At 57.3% G+C, this 20,846-nt stretch overlaps 1 protein-coding gene across 6 annotated transcripts in view; it reads left to right on the top strand.

The window, feature by feature from the left end:
• The window catches only part of ZCCHC24 (zinc finger CCHC-type containing 24), a 79,809-nt gene that overhangs the window by 33,613 nt on the left and 25,350 nt on the right, over positions 1–20,846 (top strand). For 2 of the 6 annotated variants that reach the window (XM_064594891.1, XM_045878199.3), the window contains exon 3: positions 14,954–15,118. The exons of 1 other annotated variant lie outside the window; for it this stretch is intronic. In XM_064594891.1, the coding sequence (XP_064450961.1) occupies positions 14,954–15,118 (165 nt within the window). 3 more of the 6 variants (XM_064594892.1, XM_045878198.3, XM_054508243.2) reach the window with 3 other exon arrangements.

Genomic DNA, 20,846 nt, shown 5'->3' with positions numbered 1-20,846 from the left:
CTACTTTTTTTCAGGCTGATAGTAAGATCCAAAATGGTCACTTTGTCCTTTACCTCCTCCCCAGAGGCTCCCTGCTCTGTGCCAGACCCATGCTGGGCCCTGGGATCAGAGAAGAATCCCAGACGGTCTCTCCCCCTGGGGAGGAGACCGAGGACGAGGCAACAGACGCATCAACCAAGCGGGGCATCCCTTGTACAAAGCACAGCGGCCCGCGGTGGGCAAGGCTGGGTCTGCTGGGAGAGCTGGTAGGGAAGAATTCCTGGACGAAGAGTCGTAGTTCTAAAGTGCTCCTGCATCCAGGGTCCTGTTTTGAAGGCACGACGGCCGTGTGGCACAGGCAGGGCAGGACTAGTGCCCGTTATAGGCCCAGAGGTGGAAGGAAGTGATGGTCTCCGCCTTGGGGCTCAAACTCTGGCTGCTTCTCCAGCCTGCGTGCTGTCCACTTGCAGAAGGTTTGCACCAGAAGGGGCCTGGGCCAGGAATGCCAGCACAGGTCAAGGGTGCCTGTCAGCCCCCCGCCCACAGGCCCAGTGAGGTGGATACCACCCCAATCACACCCTCCTTGCCCGGAGAATCCTCCTCACGCCAGCCCTCTGGTGGCAAGGAGCTGGAGTGACACCCAGGATGACCTGCCTGGCCTTCCTGGCTCTCCTCCCTCCTTTCTCACTGACCCGGGGGAGACTGTGACCCAGGCAGGGAAGGGGCTGGGCTCGGGTCACAGAGCATGTTGGTGGTGGCGGCGTGCAGTAGCTGGGATGAAGCCTTCCGTTGTGAGGCTTCAGAAGCTGGGAGAGGCCCCGCCGTGGGGCCCCCCTCTGTGAAGAAGAGACCCCGCTGGCCCGTGGTGGCACCCCACAGCTTCAGATGTGTAATGATCTGGGTGAGATGCTTGGGTTTTTCTTTCCCACCTGACCGTAAGCTCCTGGGTGCCGGGGTTCCATCCATCCCGTTAGCCACCCTGCTTCAGTGCCTCGTAGATAGTTGGCTCACGGTACATGCAGTGTTGAGGGCATGAATGGGAGACCCTGTGGCGGGAGGGGTAAGTGCACACAGTGACCACTCCTCTGTCCCTTCCCCACTCCGGGCCTGGTTCTTTGGCCCCTGCTGGCCTGCAGAGGACAGGTGGGACCCCCGGGGGCCACACAGGCCCAGCCACCAAGCTGGTCACATACATGCCCGGACATGGTAAGCCGCCAGCCCAGTGGGGTGGTACTTGAGCTTCCTGTGGGGAAACTGAAGCCCAGAGAGCCACAGTAGTGAGCTTGCAGGGGAGTCTTGCAACCTGGGCAGGGAGCTGAGCCAGAATCTCCTGACTTTTGGGCACACAATCTGGCCACCAGCTCCAACATCTGTAGCTCAGGGACTGGCTTCTCCTGATAGCGGGGCCCCTCGGGAGCCGTTCGTGCTAGTGCCAAGGCAAACAGCAGCAGGGGGGGATGCCGGTGGGCCCTGAGTTCCTGTGCTCTCCTGAACAGACAGGGCCAGAGCCCCAAGCAGCCAGGCCCCCTGCTCCCTTCATTGTTCCCTGTGATGGTTTCCAGATGCCGAGGAGTCACAGGTTTGGGGCCGAGCCAGGAGGGCCAGGCCAGCCCTCCCCCAGCACCCCGCCGCCACCTCCACCACTGCCAGTCCTGCTTTCAGAGACATGGCCCTTCCTCCCACTGCAGGCTGTCGCCCCACTCCAGCCCGGCAGCCTCTCCGTCCTGCCGTCAGCCCAGCTCCCGGGGCGAGGAGCCCTGCGCTCCATTCCCGGCTCTGGCCCTCACTTCCTATATGGCTGGGGCTAGTCATTTGCCTTCTGGGTGCCTCAGTTTCCAGGGCTGTAGAACGGGCATGTGGGGAGGGGGGCAGGGCAGAGAAGACAGCGTCTGACTGACACGCCTACTTTAATGGACTGCTATCAGTATCATCTAGAGCAATGGTTCCCACAGTGGGTCCCCGGGGTTGGCAGCATCAGCATCACCAGAACTTGTGAGAGATGCAGAAACTCAGGCCCACCCCAGACCTACTGGTTCCGAAACTCTAGGGATGGAACCAGCAGCCTATGTTATAGCGAAACCCCTTCCCCTGCCGACCAGATGGTTTGGCTGCAGGCTCAAGCCTGAGAAACAACCTGTGCTCCAGAATTATGAGCGTGGGCATCTCGGGTCAGGGAAATGGAATGCAGACTTCTCAGCTGGGTGGCTCTGGAAATGAGCCTCAGTTCCCTGGTAAGGAAAATGGGTCGATATTCCTCCCACTGTGCTGATTAAGTGAGACACTTAGCACAGGTCAGCCTGGTTCCTGCACCACTCTTCTGGCAGAGACACTCCGTGAGGGCAGGGTTGTGTGTCTGGCTCATGCCACCCCACCAGCACTTTAAAGGATCTGGCTCAGAACCCCAGCAGAGGGCCCCGTGCCCTCACAGGCACGAAGTGGGCCCTTGTGCCGCCTGAGGGGTCAGGGCCCAGAGCGACAAGATGAGCCCCCCAGGGTCTGGAGACCAGGAGGGTCCCTGTAGGCAGAAGTGGGCAAGGAAAGCCTCCGGGGAGAAGCTTCCACTGGATGGGGGTGGGAGACAAGGTATGCCAGATAGAAAGACTGGTGTGCACAGAGGGGAATGTGAAAACGAGTACCACTAGCCAGCCTCCCACTCCAGTGATGGGTACACTTTTTCCCCATGTGGGGCTGCCCCCAGACAAGGGCAAGGACACCTCCAATGCCCACTCCCCAAAATCAGAGTGGAGACCCTCTGGGAGGCACGTGGTACTGTGGCGGTCTGCCAGGCCTGGGTTTGGATCTCCTGCTTCCTGGCTGTGTGACCTCAGGCAAATCTCCCCACCTCTCTGTGCCTTGGATTCCTCATCTGTAGGGGTCAGAGTGAAGATGGAGTGGCCCGGGGGGGTTATGCTGCACATAGGCAGGAAATGTGCTGGTTTTGTAGCAGAGACCCTGGGGCCCAGGGAGGGGAACGGAGCATCTGGGGGCATAAAGCAGAGAGCTCCCCCAGAGCCATGCTGCACTGAGCACTCCTGCCTTGGGGACAGGGGGAGAAGGGATGGCTTTGCAGACTTTTTTAGTTCCTGGGTGAGGAAGCAAGGTCTGCTTCCGTCTGGGCTATGGAGGTGAGAAATGGGAGGCTTCTGCCTCCCCGTGAACCTTTGGAAAAGTCACCTAAGAGCCTCTCTTCCTCTGCTAGGTCCTCACCCTGAAGGGGAAGAGCACAGGGAGGTTTGTGCCGTGGTCTGATGCCTGGCAGTGACCATGAGACGCACACATATGCATGCCTGCACACAAACTCACCCGGGTCCGTATGCACACCCACCCCCCTGCCCATAGCCCATTCTCTGGTTTCCGTCCGACACCGTGGAACCACAGGAAAAGCTGGTAGCTACCTGGGCTGGCCCACAGGAGCCTCTTCACCTCTGCTCTGCCAATTACACTTGCCACAGGTGGCCTTGAAACCAGTCCGTGGCCTTCGGGACCTCACTTGGCAACAAGGGAATTGGACAACAGCCAACAAGACTGGAGTGGTTCAAGGCCTGCCTTTTACTTGCTTGGATGGCCTTGGACAGGTGACTAAAGCTCTCTGGGCCTCTGTTTCCTCATCTGGAAATGGGGTCATGATGAAGCCACCTGCAGGTCAGGTGCGTGGCCAGCACTGTGCGCGGTGGACGCTCAGCACGGTCCTTTCCCGTCTGTGGTGCTTATGGTCTCCCGAGCGACTCAAGCTCCAGCACTCACCTGCTGAAGGTTCTCAGAGGTGGACATCTTGCTTCTCTTTCTACCCCTCCGTGGCCAGAGGAGGAGATGGAAGCCCAGAGAGAGGAGAGACTGATGTGAGGACAGAACCGAGGCTGGAGGTCGGGCCTACAGCCTCCCTCCAGGCCGCCGTGGGAGCCCCAGCCCTGGCCCCAGCCAGAGTGGCCCTAAACTGCTGACTTCAGCGTTTTACCGGCCAGGACAGATCAGATTTCTTTTCTGGCTCTGGGCCACCCTCCACACCCTTCCCCCATCGCTATTTTGAGCTGAGTTCCCCTGTCCCCTCCTCCCAGGGCTGTGGCCCTTGTACCAAAGCCTCATCCCAGGTGAAGATCACCACTGGGTATTCTACCGTAACCTTCCTGTCCCCAGCAGCGCCCCTAGGATTGCGCAGAGCTTTCCTCTAGCAGGTAGGACTGGGCTGGTCACATCTGGCTGGCCTGGCGAGGGACGGCCTCAGAAGAGCCCACACCAGGACCCAGCATTGCCCCAGCATTGCCCCCTCCTGCCAGTGTGACCTCAGCCCTGGCCCTCACACTTCACCCATCGTGGGCAGTGTCCATGCCAGGGTCCCCTCAGAGCCCATGTGCTCTGAGCCCCGCCCGGTGCTCCGAGGGAAGCAGGAGATACGGGAGGGCTCCTCGTCACCACAGCACATGTACAGACTGGTGGGAAACGAGAAGGCAGAAATGGTTAAATTCGGGATGAAATCGCTGGCATGCTGGATCATCCCTGGCATGCTGGAGGCAGGGTCAGGGCAGGACATGACCCGCAGCCAAGCGAGTGGTGCAGGCCACAAAGTCCCCTGGGAGTTTGGGAGCTGGGGCCTCCTCTGGGGAGGCAGTGGGAGGGTTCTCAGCTAGCGCAGGAGCCTGGGACTCAGAGGATGGACTAAGCACCTCAGGGAGGGCAGTTAACTGTCTGGGATGGGGGAGGCCGGAGGGCGTGGCCTTTGAGCTTGGCCTTGAAGGATGCAGGGGCATTCACCAGGTAGAGAAAAATTTGACGCATCCGGAACAGCAAGAGCAGAGGCCTGGGGCAGGGGTAGGGGTGGGGAGGAGGACACAGCTTTTGCAGAAAATGATTTTGTCGACGTTGAGTGTAGGTCTTGTAGGAGGGGGAGTCGCTGCCGCTAAGGTTAGAAGGTCATCTGGGCCCCATGGAGAAGGGTCCCGAATGCCTTCGGTGTTTTGCCTCAGTCCTGCAGGTGGGGGTGGGGTAGGGGAGTGTCCAAGCCTGCTGTGGTCATTAAAGTACCTGGGGGAGGCTGCCCGGCTGACCCCAGGTTGTGTCTGCAGCGGGAGAAGGGGGCACAGTCAGGAGAAAGGGCTCGCAGAGCGGACGGGCCGCCCGAACAGGGATGTGCGGGGACGTGGAGGCCCCCTCCGAACAAATGGTTTTCAGACTCAGTGGCATCAGCTCTGGGCCAGCCGCAGGGTGATTGCAAGTCTGCCGTCCGTCTCCTACAGCGGCCGCGGCGCTCTCTGCAGGCCCACGAGGGAGGACAATCCACATCTTTTGCAATAGCTATGATTCGGATGTTTTTCACCCCTTCGGACTGGCCCCTCTTCCCCTCCCCACCCCTGAGCTCTGATCCATGCGGTTTGCTAGTGGAGGAAGGCCAGAAGCAGGAAACAGATAACTCAGGGAGTGGTTGTTCATGTGATTCAAAAGTGTTTGCTTTCCAACAAGTTTAGCCCCAAAGTGCTTCCCATTGCCTGGCCTCGGGGTGGCGTTTGGAGAGAGGGGTTTCTGCCCCACTGTCGCCAGGGCTCCTCGGGGCACAGGCACCGAGCTGGGGGCATGTGGGGGTGCGGCGGGGGGGAGCTGGAGGGGCTCCTTGGTCTCCGTGTGTCCATTTCCGCTTTCCCTTTTAGTTCGCTTCCCGCCTTCTCGCACCTCGTCCTGTCACTCCCTGGTCCTCCTGTCCCAGACTCTGCCCCATCCTGCTGCCCTGTCCTGCTCACTCTCGGCTCTCACCCCACCCCACCCTCCCCGTCCCTTATTCCTGATGTCTCTGCCTCCCTTGCCCTGCCTCTCTCTGCCCCCCCCCACCACCTTGTTTTCCTCTCTCTCTCTCTCTCTCTCTCTCTCTCTCTCTCTCTCTCTCTCGGCCCTTCCCTCCTCTCTACACTCCCATTCCATGCCCCCTCCCCAGGGTTTTCCTGAGACCTTTTCCTGGCACTGTGAAAGCTCCCATTGTTCCCGGCACTTTGACAAACCCTAGTGTTGTGGAATCAGGATGGCATTTTTGCGGTGGCTTTGGGCTGGGAACGGGGCGGGAGGGGTGACAGGAGGCTGGGCTTTTTGGGCCCATGCTGGGCTGCGGCAGGAACCCAGAAAAGGGGAGGGGGCCAGGGGAGGTGGCCAGGACGCCTGTGCTCAGACAAGGGGGCCCTTGAGGCTCCAGAGGAAACCCAGGGTGGCCTCTTGCAGCGTCCTTCCTCCCTCCCAGCAGCCTGCGGGCCGCCGGGCCCAGCCCACCTGTCCCTCTGATCCCTGCTTCCTCTGGGGCCTCCTCGGAGCCTGCAGCTGCCTGGACCAGGCTGCAGACGCCGAGGCGGCCCTCCTGCCTGCCTCCACGGGCCGTGTGTGTGTGGACACGTGAGTGTGGGGGTCTTTGGAGGGTCCCCAAAGCAGGGAAGGAAAAGTGTGGGTCTCAGCACGGGACAGACTTGAGCTCAGAACCTGCCCTCCCCCCACTACCTACTAATTATGTGACTTCGGACAAAGTCACCGCCCCCTCCCAAGCCTCAGTTTCCTTCTCTGTCATTAGGGTTAAGAGTGCTGATTTTGTAGGGCTGTTGCATCGATTAGAGATCGTCTCAAGTGTCACCTGGGAGGGTGAAGCGTAGCCTCAGCCTGAGGATATGGGTCCAAGAGTGTTTCTACAGTTGTGAGTCTCAGTTGGGCCAGAGCCTAGAAGTGTGAGGTTGATGGTGTCCATGACTGGTGTGGGCCACAGTTGGAGAAAGGGTCACGGGGCTGAGCCCTTTGGAAGGCCCCACTGTGAGAACATTCCTCATCTGTCTTTCTGGAATATTCCACTGGGCCTGGTGCAGAGTAGGTACTCAATAGCTGTTAGTTGAATGAATGAGTAATTGAGGTGGGGGCCAGGGGCTGGAGGTCAGAGGTGGATCCTGACCACCAGAGGAGGTCAGATCATGTTCCTAGGAATAGGCTTGTTCTCTGGTTTCCCACAGCTGTTTCATGGAGAGGAGGGAAGTGTTGCTTTGGAGCTAGCAGATTGGGTTCAGGTCTTGGCTCCATGGCTGTGGGGCCTGGCACAGGTTGCTTGGCCTCTCTGGGCCTCAGTTTTCTCTTCCGTCAAATGGGGAGGCTGTGGTTGGGAAGTGGCTGGCACATAGTAGGTGCTCATTAGATGTCGGCGTCCCAGCTCCTCCAGAGCAGCCCCCTCACTTGGAGGTAAAGAAACTGTTGATGAGCATGGGAGGGCCAGGGCCCAAGCCCGGGCCTCTGGCCACAGCCCGGGCCTCTGGCCACAGCCCCTGTTCACCCTCCATCGACCCAGACAGCAGGGAGGGCAAAGAGGTGGGCCGGAGGAAGGGGGGCTCAAGAGAGGAGCATCCAGGAGAGGGGCAGTACCTCCCCCAGGGAGGACCCCTAACATCCAGAAAGGGTTCTCAGAACCCTCTTGAACTATCCAGGAAGGGCCAGCAGAGCTGCGCAAAGGATCCTGGGACTATGAGCCAGCCACCCCTGCCCCTTCAGCCTCCGTATAGAAGGGCATCTCGAACTTCTGAGACCCAGGGCTCTTCCTCTCTCGACTCTGGGCCAGGAGCACCTCAGGCACCCGGCTGCAGGAGAGCATGCAGACAGGGTGGGACCGGGAGCCGGCAAGGAGCCCATCTGTTCCTTATTTCCTCCCCCTGCTTCTCCTGGCTACAGCCCTTGCCTCTCTGCTGGATGCACCGTGGGCTGCTGGCCTCGCGCTCCGCAGCGGAGAGGGGAGAGTGAGTGGGGCTGCCAGGCACACGTTGACTTACGGGCCTTGGAGGGAAAGTGACCCTGTCTAGCAGGTCCAGCAGTCAGTGCCACCCTTATTCTGGAGATGGGGAATCTGAGGCCCAGAGAGGGGAAGGGATGCCCCCAAGGCCACCCAGCATGCCGGGACCCATGACGGTAGCAGCCGATCCCTGTTTCTCCGCGTCCTGGCTGGGCGGGTTCCTCATCTTTGCGCAAGCCTGGCAGGGCAACTGAGAGAGTGGGCTCTAGTCAGGTGGCCTGGGTTCCAATCCAGACTCCACCACTTGCTGGCAGTGTGGCCTTGGGCAAGTCATTTTAACCTTTTTGTGCCTCAGTGTTCTTGTCGGAAACCTGGGACGGCTCGTGCCTAGCGCATGAGGTGGAGGTCATCGTAAGAATACAAAGAGAGCCTGGCCCTGACGAGACTTAAAAGGAGTGTGGTTGTTCCTCCGTCGCAGAGCTTGGCTGGCCACAGGCTGCCCTCCCAGGCAGGCAGAGGTGGTGCGGCCAAGGGCTGGGGTGCGGCCTGCAGCTGGGGCCACAGCTGGAAGCCTATATCCCGAGAGCAGAGGCCTGGGGCAGAACCTGGCATGGAGTGCTGACATGTAGGGGACAGAGCCTCAGCAGTCCCACCCTGCTGCCCTCTCCTGGGCCCAGGTTCCCCGGGATTCTCTGCCACAAACTAACCAAAGACGACAATGTCCTCTCCCTGCCAAAGGGACTCTATCGAAAAGGGGCCAAGAGGAGAGCAAGCTTCACCCTCAAGGCTTACTCACTCTGGGTGGGACTCCAGGAAGCAGGGGCAGGGAAACTGACTGGCAGAGTGACCAGCCAAGCTCTTATGTCATGTGACAGGTGTGGATACTTCCCAGCTGTCCTCAGTTGAGGGAGCGGCTAGGATCTAGGAGGTGGGAAGTCTGCTCCGTGGCTGGGGGCAGGGCAGCTCTACGGACAGGACAGCCGGCAGCCAGAGGTCGGCCAGCGTCCAGCACGTGGGCCCCAGCGGCCGCACCTGCAGGGGCAAAGAGGGGGGCAAGTATGGACTGAGTTGCCATCTCCATGGGTTGCCACCACCTTGGGAAAGCATAGGGCGCCCCCTCGTGGGCAGGAGGGGCTGGCTGGCCCGGCTGATGAACCGTCATCATCTTCTCCATCAAAGTCATACCTACTCATTAAAGACAGTTCATTAATTAGAATAGAGAATTCTCTCCCGGAGGCAACCTCTGAACGCTTCTGACCTTCTTGCTGCCGGCCCTTTTCATGCCCACTTTTCCTTTTTACGGTTTGGCTCTGGAGAACCGCTATAGCCTATCACTTGTCCTGCTTTCTTTATGAACATTTTCCCAAACCCTTAAAAAAATTCCTCGTGAGGATTTTAATGGCTTCGCTGTCATTCATCCAGTGAGTGTAACATCACTGAGGGAACCAGAGCATTGGGGTTGAGTGTTTAGCCCGTTCTAGTTTTTCATGTCATAAATCATGCCGTGATGAACATTCTTGAACACCCTCTTGGTCCACATCTCTGATCATTTCCTTAGGACGGTTGCCCGGAAATAGATTTGCTGGGGGAATGGACATTTCTAAAAGTTTGAAGGCTTGTCGCCTAGTTGTGCTCTAAGAATCTAATAGGAAATACGCCTGTTCAGCCCCACCCCCAGCAGTGTCTGAGAGGGCCCCCACTCCACACCTGCTGGTTGGCCTTCTCCAGCAACAGGAGTTGGAGTACTACAGAGATGGAAGAGCCCTCAGAATAACATGGTCCAACTGCCTGACCAAGACAGAGGCCCCCTCGGCAGCCTTCCTGATAGTTGTTTACCCAGTCCCCTGTTTGCATACCCCCAGTGACAGGGAGCTCACCATCTTACCATCAACCGTAAGAAATCTCATGAGCTGTTGGGAAAAAAGCACGGAGCCATTCTGAGGAAGTGCCCAGATAGTGTCAGCATCACCCTCCTTTCTTCCCAAACTTGCCTGAATAGCCCCTCCCACAACCCGCCCTGCTTTGCTCTCGCTGCTCCTTGGCCCAGCTCCCCCTTCCCTCCCCCACAGCAGCCACCACTGTCCACTTCCCAGGCTGCCCTGTGTGGGGATTCTAGCCATGGTATGGAGGTCCGAGGATGCAGCCCCACCTCCCAGCTCAGTCCCTGGTCTGCTGTGTGTCCTTGAGCAAGTTGCCTTGCCTCTCTGACCCCCAGAGGCCCTGTCTGTGCTACGGGGGGTGGTGTCTGAGCGCCAGTGAGTTTTGCCCGGGTTGCTGGCTGATGTGATTCCCCAGAGGAGTACGTGGCAGGGGCCCGGGTCAAGAGAGCAGGTCAGACCTGGCATCCTTCCCACAGCCAGGGCCGGTGGCGGCCCCTGCAGAGCCGTGGGCAGTCACCGTCTGTTTCATGTTGAACTTTATGAGAAGAGGCTGGCCTTTCTGGGAGGAGGCAGGGGGAAAGTGGGGGGGGGGGGCGGGTAGAGAAGTCTTTGTTCCATCAAAAATTCCTCCTCCCTTTGGCCCTGCCCTCCTCTGTAATCATAAACAGTGTTGGAATAAGTCCTTCCAGGAAGCGGCTCCTCACTGCTGAGCAGAGAGAGCTGCCCGCTGGCCCGTCTTCCCCTCCCTGCATCCACTGCCTCTTCACCCCTGCCCTGCAGGTCACTTCTCTGCTCTGCCCGCAGGAGGGCAAAACCACCAGGCTGGGCTGTGCAGAGGGACTGGGGGGTTTCTCCTCCGGAACACAGGCCTCAGCTTCGTGGTTGGGGACACACTTACGGAGAGACAGACAGCAAAGGGCAGCCAAGTGTAGCTTTGTGGCAAAGCCTGCCGGGCCTAGTCCTGCTCCTCACACGCTGGAAGCTCTTTGGCATGTCCTGCTCCTTCCCCGTGCCACCTCCGTTTCCCCATCTGTTAAATGGGTTGATGATATTCCTTGCCCCACAGGGTTATGGGGAGAGTTGAGTGGGAGCCTGACAGGCCATGGTGGTGCCTCAGAAACGTCTGCCCTCTTTGCTTTTTCCTCTGTTCTCTACCAGCAGCACCTGCAGAGCTTCTGAGGCCTTCCTCTATCTTTCTTGGTTCCTCTCTGAAAATTCTAGAAGGTGAAGACACCTAACGCAGTCTCTTTTTTGGCTGCCACCTCCCCCCCCACCGGGGATAGTGAGCCCAGCCTCTACCCAGGCCCCCTCCCATCTTCGGAGCTTTCCTCCTGTGATTTCTACCCCCTGGTCTCAGCCCCAGAGTCTGCCTCACCCAGAATGCAGCTGTTACCAGCTCCAGCAGAAAATCATCCTGAAGTTGCTGATGGTCAGTGAGCCCCTGCAATGCCCAGCCACCCAGCTAACATCTTCATAGGCATGAATGCATCCCATCCTTCCAGCAGCGCTGGGGGGTGGGCCCTTTCCATCCTCCTAGTGTTCCAGAGGAGGAAACCAAGGCACAGAGAGGTGGAGACACTGATGGAGGGTCCCCCAGATCGTCCCAGGCAGAGGTGGAATGCCATCACCAGCATCTGGCCATGACATCCGTGGTGTGGGCCACATCCCATGTAGTGGGGAGTCAGAGCAGGGCCCTCCCAGGGTGGGAATGGTGTGCTGAGGACCTCTGGTCCTGCAGGAGGCCGGAGCCCCCGTCCCTGGGCCCTGCCCAGCAGTTCACACTCCGTGATGGATGGCTCCAGAAGGCTGGTTTTCTAATTACTTGGTGTTGTGGTGTTTCCCGACTACCCCCCCCCTCCCCGCTCCTGCCTCTCATCCGCCTGCTTCAGTCTTGGGGCACACTCTGTATCATCTTTCTCGTGTGGGTTTCCTTCCTGCTCATTTCTGAAGCAGAGACTCTTTGGGAACCGAATTGTTGCCCCCCCGCCCCAGATCCTCACCCTTCACTCGGCTGAGTGCCCCCTCCCTCTGATGCCTGGCCCCCGCTTTGCCCCAGTTGCAGGACCTGTCAGTTTCAGAATCCAGCAGCCTGTGGAGCCAGATCCCAGAGTGGGCCTGGCTGGCGATGGCCCCCAAATTGCCTCTTTCAATCAAGGAGTCTCAAATCCTACCACTGGTGAGGCCCCCCAGGCCTCCCTATCATTCCCTTCTGAATGGAGGTGCCTTGGTGAATGGAGACACTAGGGAAGAGTTCACGCAGTACTTCTTTCAGGATTACTGAGGAAGGGAGGCCACAGAAGCTGGGGTGGCTTAGATGCCGTGCGTTCCAGGCACCAGGTAGGAAAGGTGGCCCCGGGAGGGGTTAGAGGGCTCACTGCACACCCACATACACTTTGAGACCAACAGAGCTCAAAGTGCCTTCAGAGGCGTAAGTAAGAGGCCCTCTACTGCAATTTGACTGGAGCCTGGACGCTGACTACACGCTGAGCGCTCCCCTTGGCATGATGAGCCGCTCTCACAGACCTGCCAGTGCTGAGAGCCAGCCCTGCCTTAGAGCTCAGACTGAACCTCCTTCCCAGGATATCATGGCTGCCAGGAAGGCCAGTAAAAGACATTCGGCAGCAGACCCAAAAGATCAGGGCAATATTCTTGTCACTTTCTAGATTTAGATTTACATACTCAGCACATATGTCCCTTTTCAGTGTTTTGCCTGAAATTCTAGTAGGCTGTCACCAAGTGGTGGTACTGGCTCCTGGAAATAAGAGACATGATTCCCGAAGGAAGCAGTTATCACTTTTATATGCTGCTGTTGTTCTGTATTAGTAAATCATAATAATAGCTAACACTGCTGTTTTATGTATTGGGCACTGTCCTAAGTGTTTCCCACGTATTATCTCGGTTAATCCTCGGAACAGCTTTATATGGTAGTTCCTGTCATTATCCTTGTGAAGTAACTTGCCCAAGATCACAAAGCTAGGATTTGGATCCAGAGTATGGGCGCTTAACCTTTATGCACTCCTTCATTAATGGGCAATTACCCAGAGAAACACTCCTGTAGAAACAGATCACCTCGTAGCCCAGAGCTGCTTAAGCATAATGGCACATGGATTCCCTGGGGCTCTCAGTAAGATGCAGATTCGGATTCAGTAGATCTAAGGTGGAGCCTGAGAGTTTGCATTTCTTTCTTTCTTTTTTTTTTTTAAAGATTTTATTTATTTTTATTTGAGAGAGAGAGAATGAGAGAGAGGGAGTACATGAGAGGTGGGAGGGTCAGAGGGAGAAGCAGACTCCCTGCCGAGCAGGGAGCCCGTTGCGGGACTCGATCCAGGGACTCCAGGATCACGACCTGAGCCGAAGGCAGTCGCTTAACCAACTGAGCCACCCAGGCACCCCGAGAGTTTGCATTTCTAACAAGCTCCCAGGGAATGCTGCTGATGCAGTCTAGGACCCATACTTTGAAGAGTCCCAGCGTAGAACCTGTGTTTAAGCCCGTCTCAGACCCAGAGCCTACAAGCATCAAGGACAAGACATCAATGCGGGGAGCCGCTGGTTGGAGTGGAGAGGACCTTCCTCGGCCCCAGCTGATGGTCACCACTGAGATTTCCGGACCGATGTGGTCGTAGTTCTATGGGACATCTTCCATTTTCAATACTGGGGTAACGAATCCAACTTTATAAAACACCCTGCAGCTTGTACATGAATGTTCATAGCAGTATTATTCATAGTGGCCAAGAATTAGAAACAACCCAAATGCCTATTATCTGATGAATGAGTAAATAAAACATGGCGTGTCCATACAATGGGGTATTATTTGGCAACAAAAGGGAATAAAGTACTGATAGGTGCTACTACCTGGATGAAGGTTAAAAGCATTACACGGAGAGAAGAAAGCCTGGCCCGAGAGGACAATTATTGTATGATTCCTCTTAACGGACTAGCTACAACAGGGAAATCTATAGACTGGTGGCTGCCCAGGGGGTGGGGAGGGTGAGAAGGTGGAGGTAGTCTGTCTGAGTGACTGTTAATGGATACACGGTTTCTTTCCGGGGAGTATGACAGAATGTTCTAAAATTAGCTTGTAGTGATGGTTGTTAAACTCTGTGAGTATACTGAGACCTATTGAATTGTATACATTATACGGGTGAAATGTGGAGATGTGAGTCCTGTGTCACTAAAGCTGTTTAAAACAAAAACACCATGCAAGAGAGAACCAGTCTCTTTAATAGATAAAGCGCAGTTACAAATCAACAAGAGAAATAACAAACCGCAGCAGAAAAAAGATCACAAAGGACACACACCAACGCTTAACAAAGGAAACATGACGGTTCTTAAATGCATGGGGAATTCTCCGTTGCTCGTAATAAAAGGCATACACGTCAAAGCCGCTCTGAGATTTTCTACCTCTTAGATTGGCGATGGTGGAAACTTCTGGCAAGCAGACGGGTCATTACTTTGGTGCCCCTGCAGTGTGGTGAGGCAGGAGCCAACTCGTCATTACTTTTCAAAATTAAAAGTGCACACACCCCGCAGTTTTGTTTTTGAGAATTTATCCCACAAATGTCCTCTCCCTTGCGCAAAATGTGATACACACACCCACGCAATTCTTCACTGTAGCACTCGCTGTCTGTGATAAGAGCTCAAGAGTGCACCCACCCAGAGGCTCCGTCATGGCGCCTGGCAGACACGGGACCTCGCGGAGACTCCATGCTGGTATAGCTGTTAAGCGCAAGTCAGTAGGTCTGTGTGTCCTGATGCAGGGAAGAGATATGTCATTATGCATCTCATAATACTAACATGCCCGAGAGAGATTATGAAAACAGGGAAGGCGTAGAACCGAGCGTAATGAGGGTCAGGGATGTGTGTGCATCCGCGTATGCTGCGTGTGTTTATAAATGGAGAGACCACCTCCGGGCTGGGGTAAGGAAATGAAAATGGCCTCCAGGAAGGGAGCTGGTGGCCAGGCCCCGGGGGAGGGGAGACACCCCTTCACTGCACCCCAGACTGCATACTTGGGCCCGTGTTGCCTTGCCAGCGACCATGCACACCACACCACCGGGGGGCGGGGGCTGGAGAGCACCTGTGTGCAGGTGCATGGGACCCCTAGATGCCTTTTATGCCGTGAGTCAGAGAAGTTGTTCCTGGCCACTGTCATGTACTTTGCTCCCTGAAATCTAGAAAAGATGTGTATCGGGTCTCCCAGCCTTGGGATTCCCGTGCGTGCTCTGGGGGCGGCCCTGGTGTTCTCTGGCTGGGGACGAAAGGCGCCTTCCCCCCCGCCTGCACGGGGAAGACTGTGGGGACCCTGTAGGGGCATCATTTTGGCCTGGTGGACCCCAGTGCCCTGTGTTTGCTTCCTGTCCTGTAGGCACGTCCCAAAGGCGAGGGTCTGACCCCGTACCAGGGCAAAAAACGCTGTTTCGGCGAGTACAAGTGTCCCAAGTGCAAGAGAAAATGGATGAGCGGGAACTCGTGGGCCAACATGGGGCAGGAGTGCATTAAGTGCCACATCAACGTGTATCCACACAAGCAGGTGAGCCGGGCGGGGCTGGGGGCTGGGAGGCAGCGGCTGGAGGGGCTCTCTGAAGGGTCTCGGGGCCGATTTTATTCCTTATTGGGCCTCAGTTTACTCCTGCATGTGACAAGGATGAGACCAGATCTCTCCAAGTTGGCCCTTTGCTGGTCTCCTCTGAAATGGGAGTGAGAGAGCACCATTTTCCCGGGAAGGGAAGGAGGTTCAGCAAGACCCTGAGACCGCAGACCTAGGTGAATTCTGAAACTGATGAGTGGAGGTGCTACTGCGGGATGAGCGGGGATGTGGGGCAGCTGGGCACTGCGGAGAACACGCGTCTTGTTCATTTGTTCGCCCAGTTGCCTCATGTACACAGGGCAGCTCCAGTGTTCCAGGCACCGTGCGTGGGGCTAGCGGCCAAGGTGCACATGGGCATGCTGGAGGGTAGGGGGCAGACGTGGTGAGGCAGCTTGTCCCACGGAGGATCCACTCACTGCAGGCTGCAAAGAGGAGGTCTGTTTACTCTGGGACCTGGAGGATGGGAGGAAGCCAGACCTGTCACACGTGGGGGGACAGCAATCTTAAGAAGACCGTACAGTTGGTGCAAATGCCCTGTGGCCTTAAGGACTTGGGTGCTCAAAGCCTAAACCTCAGTGAAGGATCAGGAGAACCAAACAAGAGGAATGGGGTGGGAAGCTGAATGGGGTGCTTCCCAGCCTTGGGGGCCACTCAAAACCCACAGCAAAGAGCTTTCAGCTTTATTTTGAGATGACTATTCTGATGTATGCAGAGATTAGTCTTAGTGCAGCTGGGTGCTCAAAAGTAAGGAGACCAGTGGGAAAGTCATGGCTAAAGTCCCGTGCATGCTGGGAAAAGAGCTGGCCTTGGACCTGGGTTGGACACAAAGTGTCACCGGTTGGATGTGGAAGGTGAGGGAGGGGCAGGAATCCATGAGCACAGTCACACCTGAGTGGATGGAGATGGGCTTACTGGGGTGGGCAGCCTGGGCTGGAGGCAGGGCAGGGTGAGACCCAGGTGTCCCAGATAAAAGCAAGAGTTCTCTGATACACATGTTACATTTGAGATGTGCCTGGAAATCTAAGTTGAGATGTCAAGAAGTTGGATTTGTTATGTTGCAGCTCATATGAGAAGTCATGGTGGCTCCTACATACTTGGGCATCATTGACCTTAAGGTATTTAGGGAGTGGATGAGATTTCCTGCAGAATGGAGACAAAGTGGAGACAAAATTCCCCAGACCATGTGTTGCAGAAGCCCAACACTGGGGGGTCAGATGGAGGAGAAGTCCATCAAGGAGGAGCATGGAGGAGCATAGAGTCCTGGGGTCGGGGCTGTGCCATCTGAGGGGACAGGTGTGGTTGGTGCAGAGATGTCAGCTATCATGGCCGTGGAAAAGTGCCCTTGGGATTTGGCACTAAGGAGGTGGTCCTCAAACTTCATGGGGCACCACTCTGACGTGGAGATCTTGTTGAACTGCATCTCGGCTCTGCGAGCCACGAAGCTGATGCCCTGCAGGTCAGGAGTGAGGGCAGAGTGGGGATGTGGGTTCACGGGACCTGCTGGCTGGGGCAGTGGCTGCGGAGCCATGACCGGGGAGGGAGGGGTTTGTGGGGCTGGGCTGCAGAGGGAATACCTTCACTGTCCTCTTCCTCGAGGGGCTTTGACTGTGGAGAGCAGCAGGGCGATGGGGCAGTCGCTGCAGTAAGACAGGTGGCATTGAGGCGGGTATGATGGAGATGGGAAGGCCTGGAGCACGTTACAGGCAAATGAGGAGCCAGAAGGAAGCGAAAGTTTGATGATATAGGCAGGGGAGGGTGATGCCTTACCGTGGGCTCAGGGGGGCGGGACGTGGCGGGTGGTTAGGGAGGTTGGTGGGTTTGCTGGTGCAGAGAAGAGGAGCTTCCCTTCCAAGGCTTCTGTCTTCTCAGGGAAATGGGACAGGAGGTTTTCAACTAGCCATGAGGGTGAGGAGGGGTAGGTGGCCTTGGGGAAGGACGAAGGAGGAAGTGGGCCTCCTGGAGAGATCAAGCTGCATCCCCGGCGCTGGGAGGTGTGTGAGGTCATAACTCTCACCCGCACTGCCAGCCTGGCTCTGTGACTTGCCCCAGCGGGGGTCACGGGGCAGATGCGGCCCAGAGTCTGGGGACAGCGGCACAGGGCAGAGGTTCACCTTCCGAGGGAAGAAGGCTGAAGAGTTGGTGTATTTGCAAAAGTGTGATGGTGCGTGATCCTGGGGAGCCAGGGGGTTCCTGATGGGCAGGGAGGTGGAGCGGGGGGCCTGCACTGGGTGGGGCGGCACAGGGAGCAGGGTTCTGAAGAAGACCGAGTCTGGGGTGCGGCCAAGGGGACGGTGGGAGAGGTCATGTTGATGACATCGTGGGGGCACTGAGGAGCCAGGGCTGGGGCCAGTCCTCCTTGTGGAGGCTGAGTCACTGAGAAGGATGGTGGGAGCAGTGGCGGGGGGGTGGGGCAGAGGCAGGATGGAAAGGGAGGTGGGCTTTGGGGCTCTTGGGGAAGGCTCCCCTGAGGCACTGATGTTGGCTGAGCTCTGGTGGAGGGTGGAGGGGGCTGCAAGGGAGTGGCCGAGGGGGAGGGGACAGCGTGTGCAAAATGGGGAGGCCAGGGTCAGGCACAGAGCACTGGGGGCGCTGAGAGATGAAGCAGAGGTTGGAGGTGGGGTCCCAGCTGCATGGGGCTGGCTCAGAGGCTGTGGCCTGGAATTTGGTCTTTATTCTACTAGGAGCACGGGGGAGCCTTCTGAGCAGATTCTCGTGGTGGAAACATTTTGTAATTTCATGCCCCTCATGCTGGCTTCCACTGCCTCTGTTTGCAGACCCTCCCTCCCCACCCCCCCAACCGCCCCCGAGGGTCTCTGTGGTTCCCATCAGCCACACTGTGGTACACGGACAAATAGACTCAAAGCTGGCCATGGCGATTCGGTGGACGGGGGTCTCCTGAGTGGCAGGCCCCGGCCCACATCCTAATGGCGTCGAGGGGGAGACTGAGGCCCAGCAGTGCCAGGACAGGCCTGATGACCCAGTGGGTAGGCCCGGTGTTTTAGGAGCATGTCCAGGCTATGGGGCCAGGGGTGGGCAGTTTAAAGGAGACACGGTGTCCTGGTTCCTGATTTCCTGCCAATTCCTGAGAAGGTCTGAGACCCCAGTCCAAAAACCCCTTGCCCACTCTGTCAGACTAAGAGCACACTCCCCTTTGGGTTGCACTCTGCTCTCCCAGGGCCCCTTGGGCATGGCCAGTGCCATTCAGCGGGATTCATGGCTTCTCTCACTGGGCGCACTTCGTCAAGGGCTCCTCAGGACCCAGATCTGAGTAGGTGCTGAAGGAGGACCAAGTTCCAGGGCTGCCAGGCCTTCCAACAGGAGAGACAGGAGCCTGTTAGCAACTGGTGCCTGGGGCAACCCTGGCCCGCATCATCCTCTGGGTGCCGTTTGCTGAGCAGCCCCCACACCCTTCCTGCGTACTGTGTGCTCAGACCCGGTGTTCTGTTCGTCCCCCTTCTACAGGGAGAACAAGCAGGGCCCTGAGAAGCCACGTGGTCTTCCCAGGGTCCGCAGGAGACAAGTGGAGTTGCACTTGCAGCTGTGTTTGGAGACAGTCTGTTGAAGTGTGGGGAGCCCAGGCCTGAGGCTAGGCAGCCATCAGTATGTGTCCCCGCTCAGCCGCACAGGCTTGGGGGTGCCGGAGCAAAGGGCTCAGCGTGCTCCCAGGGCGGGAGAGAGGAGGCAAGGCCGCAGGTGCATCCCCGTGAAGGGAGAGGGCAAGAAGGGAAAAATCGTACCAGTACTTGATACCTCTTAGCTACCCCATGCGGTCAGCTCTATTGGTTTCCCATTGTACAGAGGGAGAAACTGAGGCAAGGGGCGTAAGTGACTTACCCAAAGTCAGTAGAGAAACTGGGATTCGTGAAGAAGGATCAAGTTTGGGGCCAGAGCGGGAGGGCAGCAGGGGGGCCAGGTCATGGTGGCGGGCTGGGGAGGGGAGTCGGTAAGGCCCCATTTCCTGTGGGGGCTCAGATGTACAGGGGCTTGGGTGTGTGCTGGGGGTCTGCGAGCCTTGGTGCTTATAATGCTCACACCCTCTGCAACCCAGGCAGGGAGGCAGTGCACCCTGACGCTCAGGCTCAGCCTCTGTGTAGGTACCCAATCCGGAAGGATCTGAGAATATGCGGCTCTGCTCGTCCCCTCTTGCAGTCAGACAGCCCTATTTGTTGAGCCCTATTGCATGCAGCCGGGAGACTAAGGCCCAGAGAAATGAGAGGGCTTGAGCAAGGCTCCTCGGCCTGGCGATGTTAAGGGGGCCTAGGACCCAGTTTCCCACCGCCTAGCCCCTCTAGTCTCCTCTCCTGGACTCCGCGTGCTTCTCTCCTGGCCTTTCTCCCTCAGGGAGATTACAGGCTGGGTGGGGAGGGGGTGCCCCCACCCTACTCCCCAGCAATCAGGGGCCTTTGAAGAGCTGAGAGGAGGACTTGGGAGTCCCCACCCCCTAGCCCCCCGTGGTGGAGAGGGGCTGCTTTATTTCTCCTGCTCCAACCCCCCCCCCCCCCCACCGAGCTCTGACCTGTGCTGCATCCATCCCCTGAGAACCCTCCACTTTCCCTCTCCTCCCTCCCCTGCCACATCTGTTTCCCGTCAGGCTCCAGCTGCAGCCCCTGCCCCCCATGAGAAGAAAACACTGAAGGGCTCTGCCTCCCTGCTGGGGGTGGGGACGGCCCTGGGGTGATCTATCCCAGCAGCTGGATGTTTTCCTTCGGTGGAGGGGAGTCGTCCTGACGGCCTCCCCTAGCTCCTCCACTCAGCGGAGCCCAGACCCGTGGAGGGCAAGGGCACGGATGGGGTCACGGCCAAGGAGGAGGGATGGTGAAGATATTGCAGGGGCATTTCCCCGGGGACTCAGCTAGCTCCCTGCCCCTAGCCTGCCCCCAGCCCTCCATAATACTAACGATAGTAGCGATAATACATGCTATTAATACTGGCCAGCACTTTGCATGTATGATCTTATTTACTCTTCACAAACACCTTATCAAGTAGGTACTCTTAGTAACCCCATTTTATAGAAGAGAAAATTGAGGCACAGAGAGGTTAAGTAACTTCTAGAGGTCACACAGCCATTATTAAGTCTTACAGAGCTCTTGAAGGCTAGTAAGTGCTTTAAGACAGTCGTCTCAGTTCCTGGTCTCTCCATCAGGCACACAGTATATGTTACTAAGCTCCCACCCAGGTTACGGAAGGGTGCGTTGAGGTTCTAGAGGAGAAAGCTCTTACCCGGCAGCCCTGGGTAGATTGGTGAAGCTGCAGTCCCTTGGGCAAGACCCTTACTGTCTTGGAGCCTTGGTTTCCTTGTCTGTAAAAAATGAGGAGAGTGGGCGCCTGGGTGGCTCAGTTGGTTAAGCGACTGCCTTCGGCTCAGGTCATGATCCTGGAGTCCTGGATCGAGTCCCGCATCGGGCTCCCTGCTCGGCAGGGAGTCTGCTTCTCCCTCTGACCCTCCTCCCTCTCATGTGCTCTCTCTCATTCTCTCTCTCAAATAAATAAATAAAATCTTTAAAAAAAAAAAAATGAGGAGAGTAATATGCCTCTCGCAGCGAGGTTGTCAGGTTAGGTGGTAGGGTTTGCGTGGCAGTGCTTTGTGGGGTGTAAACCATGGGGGGCAGGGGTGGCGTGGGGCCTGCCGACTCTGGTCTCTGTGGCCCCACCTGGAAGACAGGTTCAGGGA

Source organism: Mirounga angustirostris, unplaced genomic scaffold (genome assembly GCF_029215605.1).
Source record: "Mirounga angustirostris isolate CCGP_5_RB_7025 unplaced genomic scaffold, mMirAng1.0.hap1 SCAF_6, whole genome shotgun sequence".
In the NCBI taxonomy this organism is placed as follows: domain Eukaryota; kingdom Metazoa; phylum Chordata; class Mammalia; order Carnivora; family Phocidae; genus Mirounga; species Mirounga angustirostris.
This window is presented reverse-complemented; position numbering and strand designations above follow the sequence as displayed.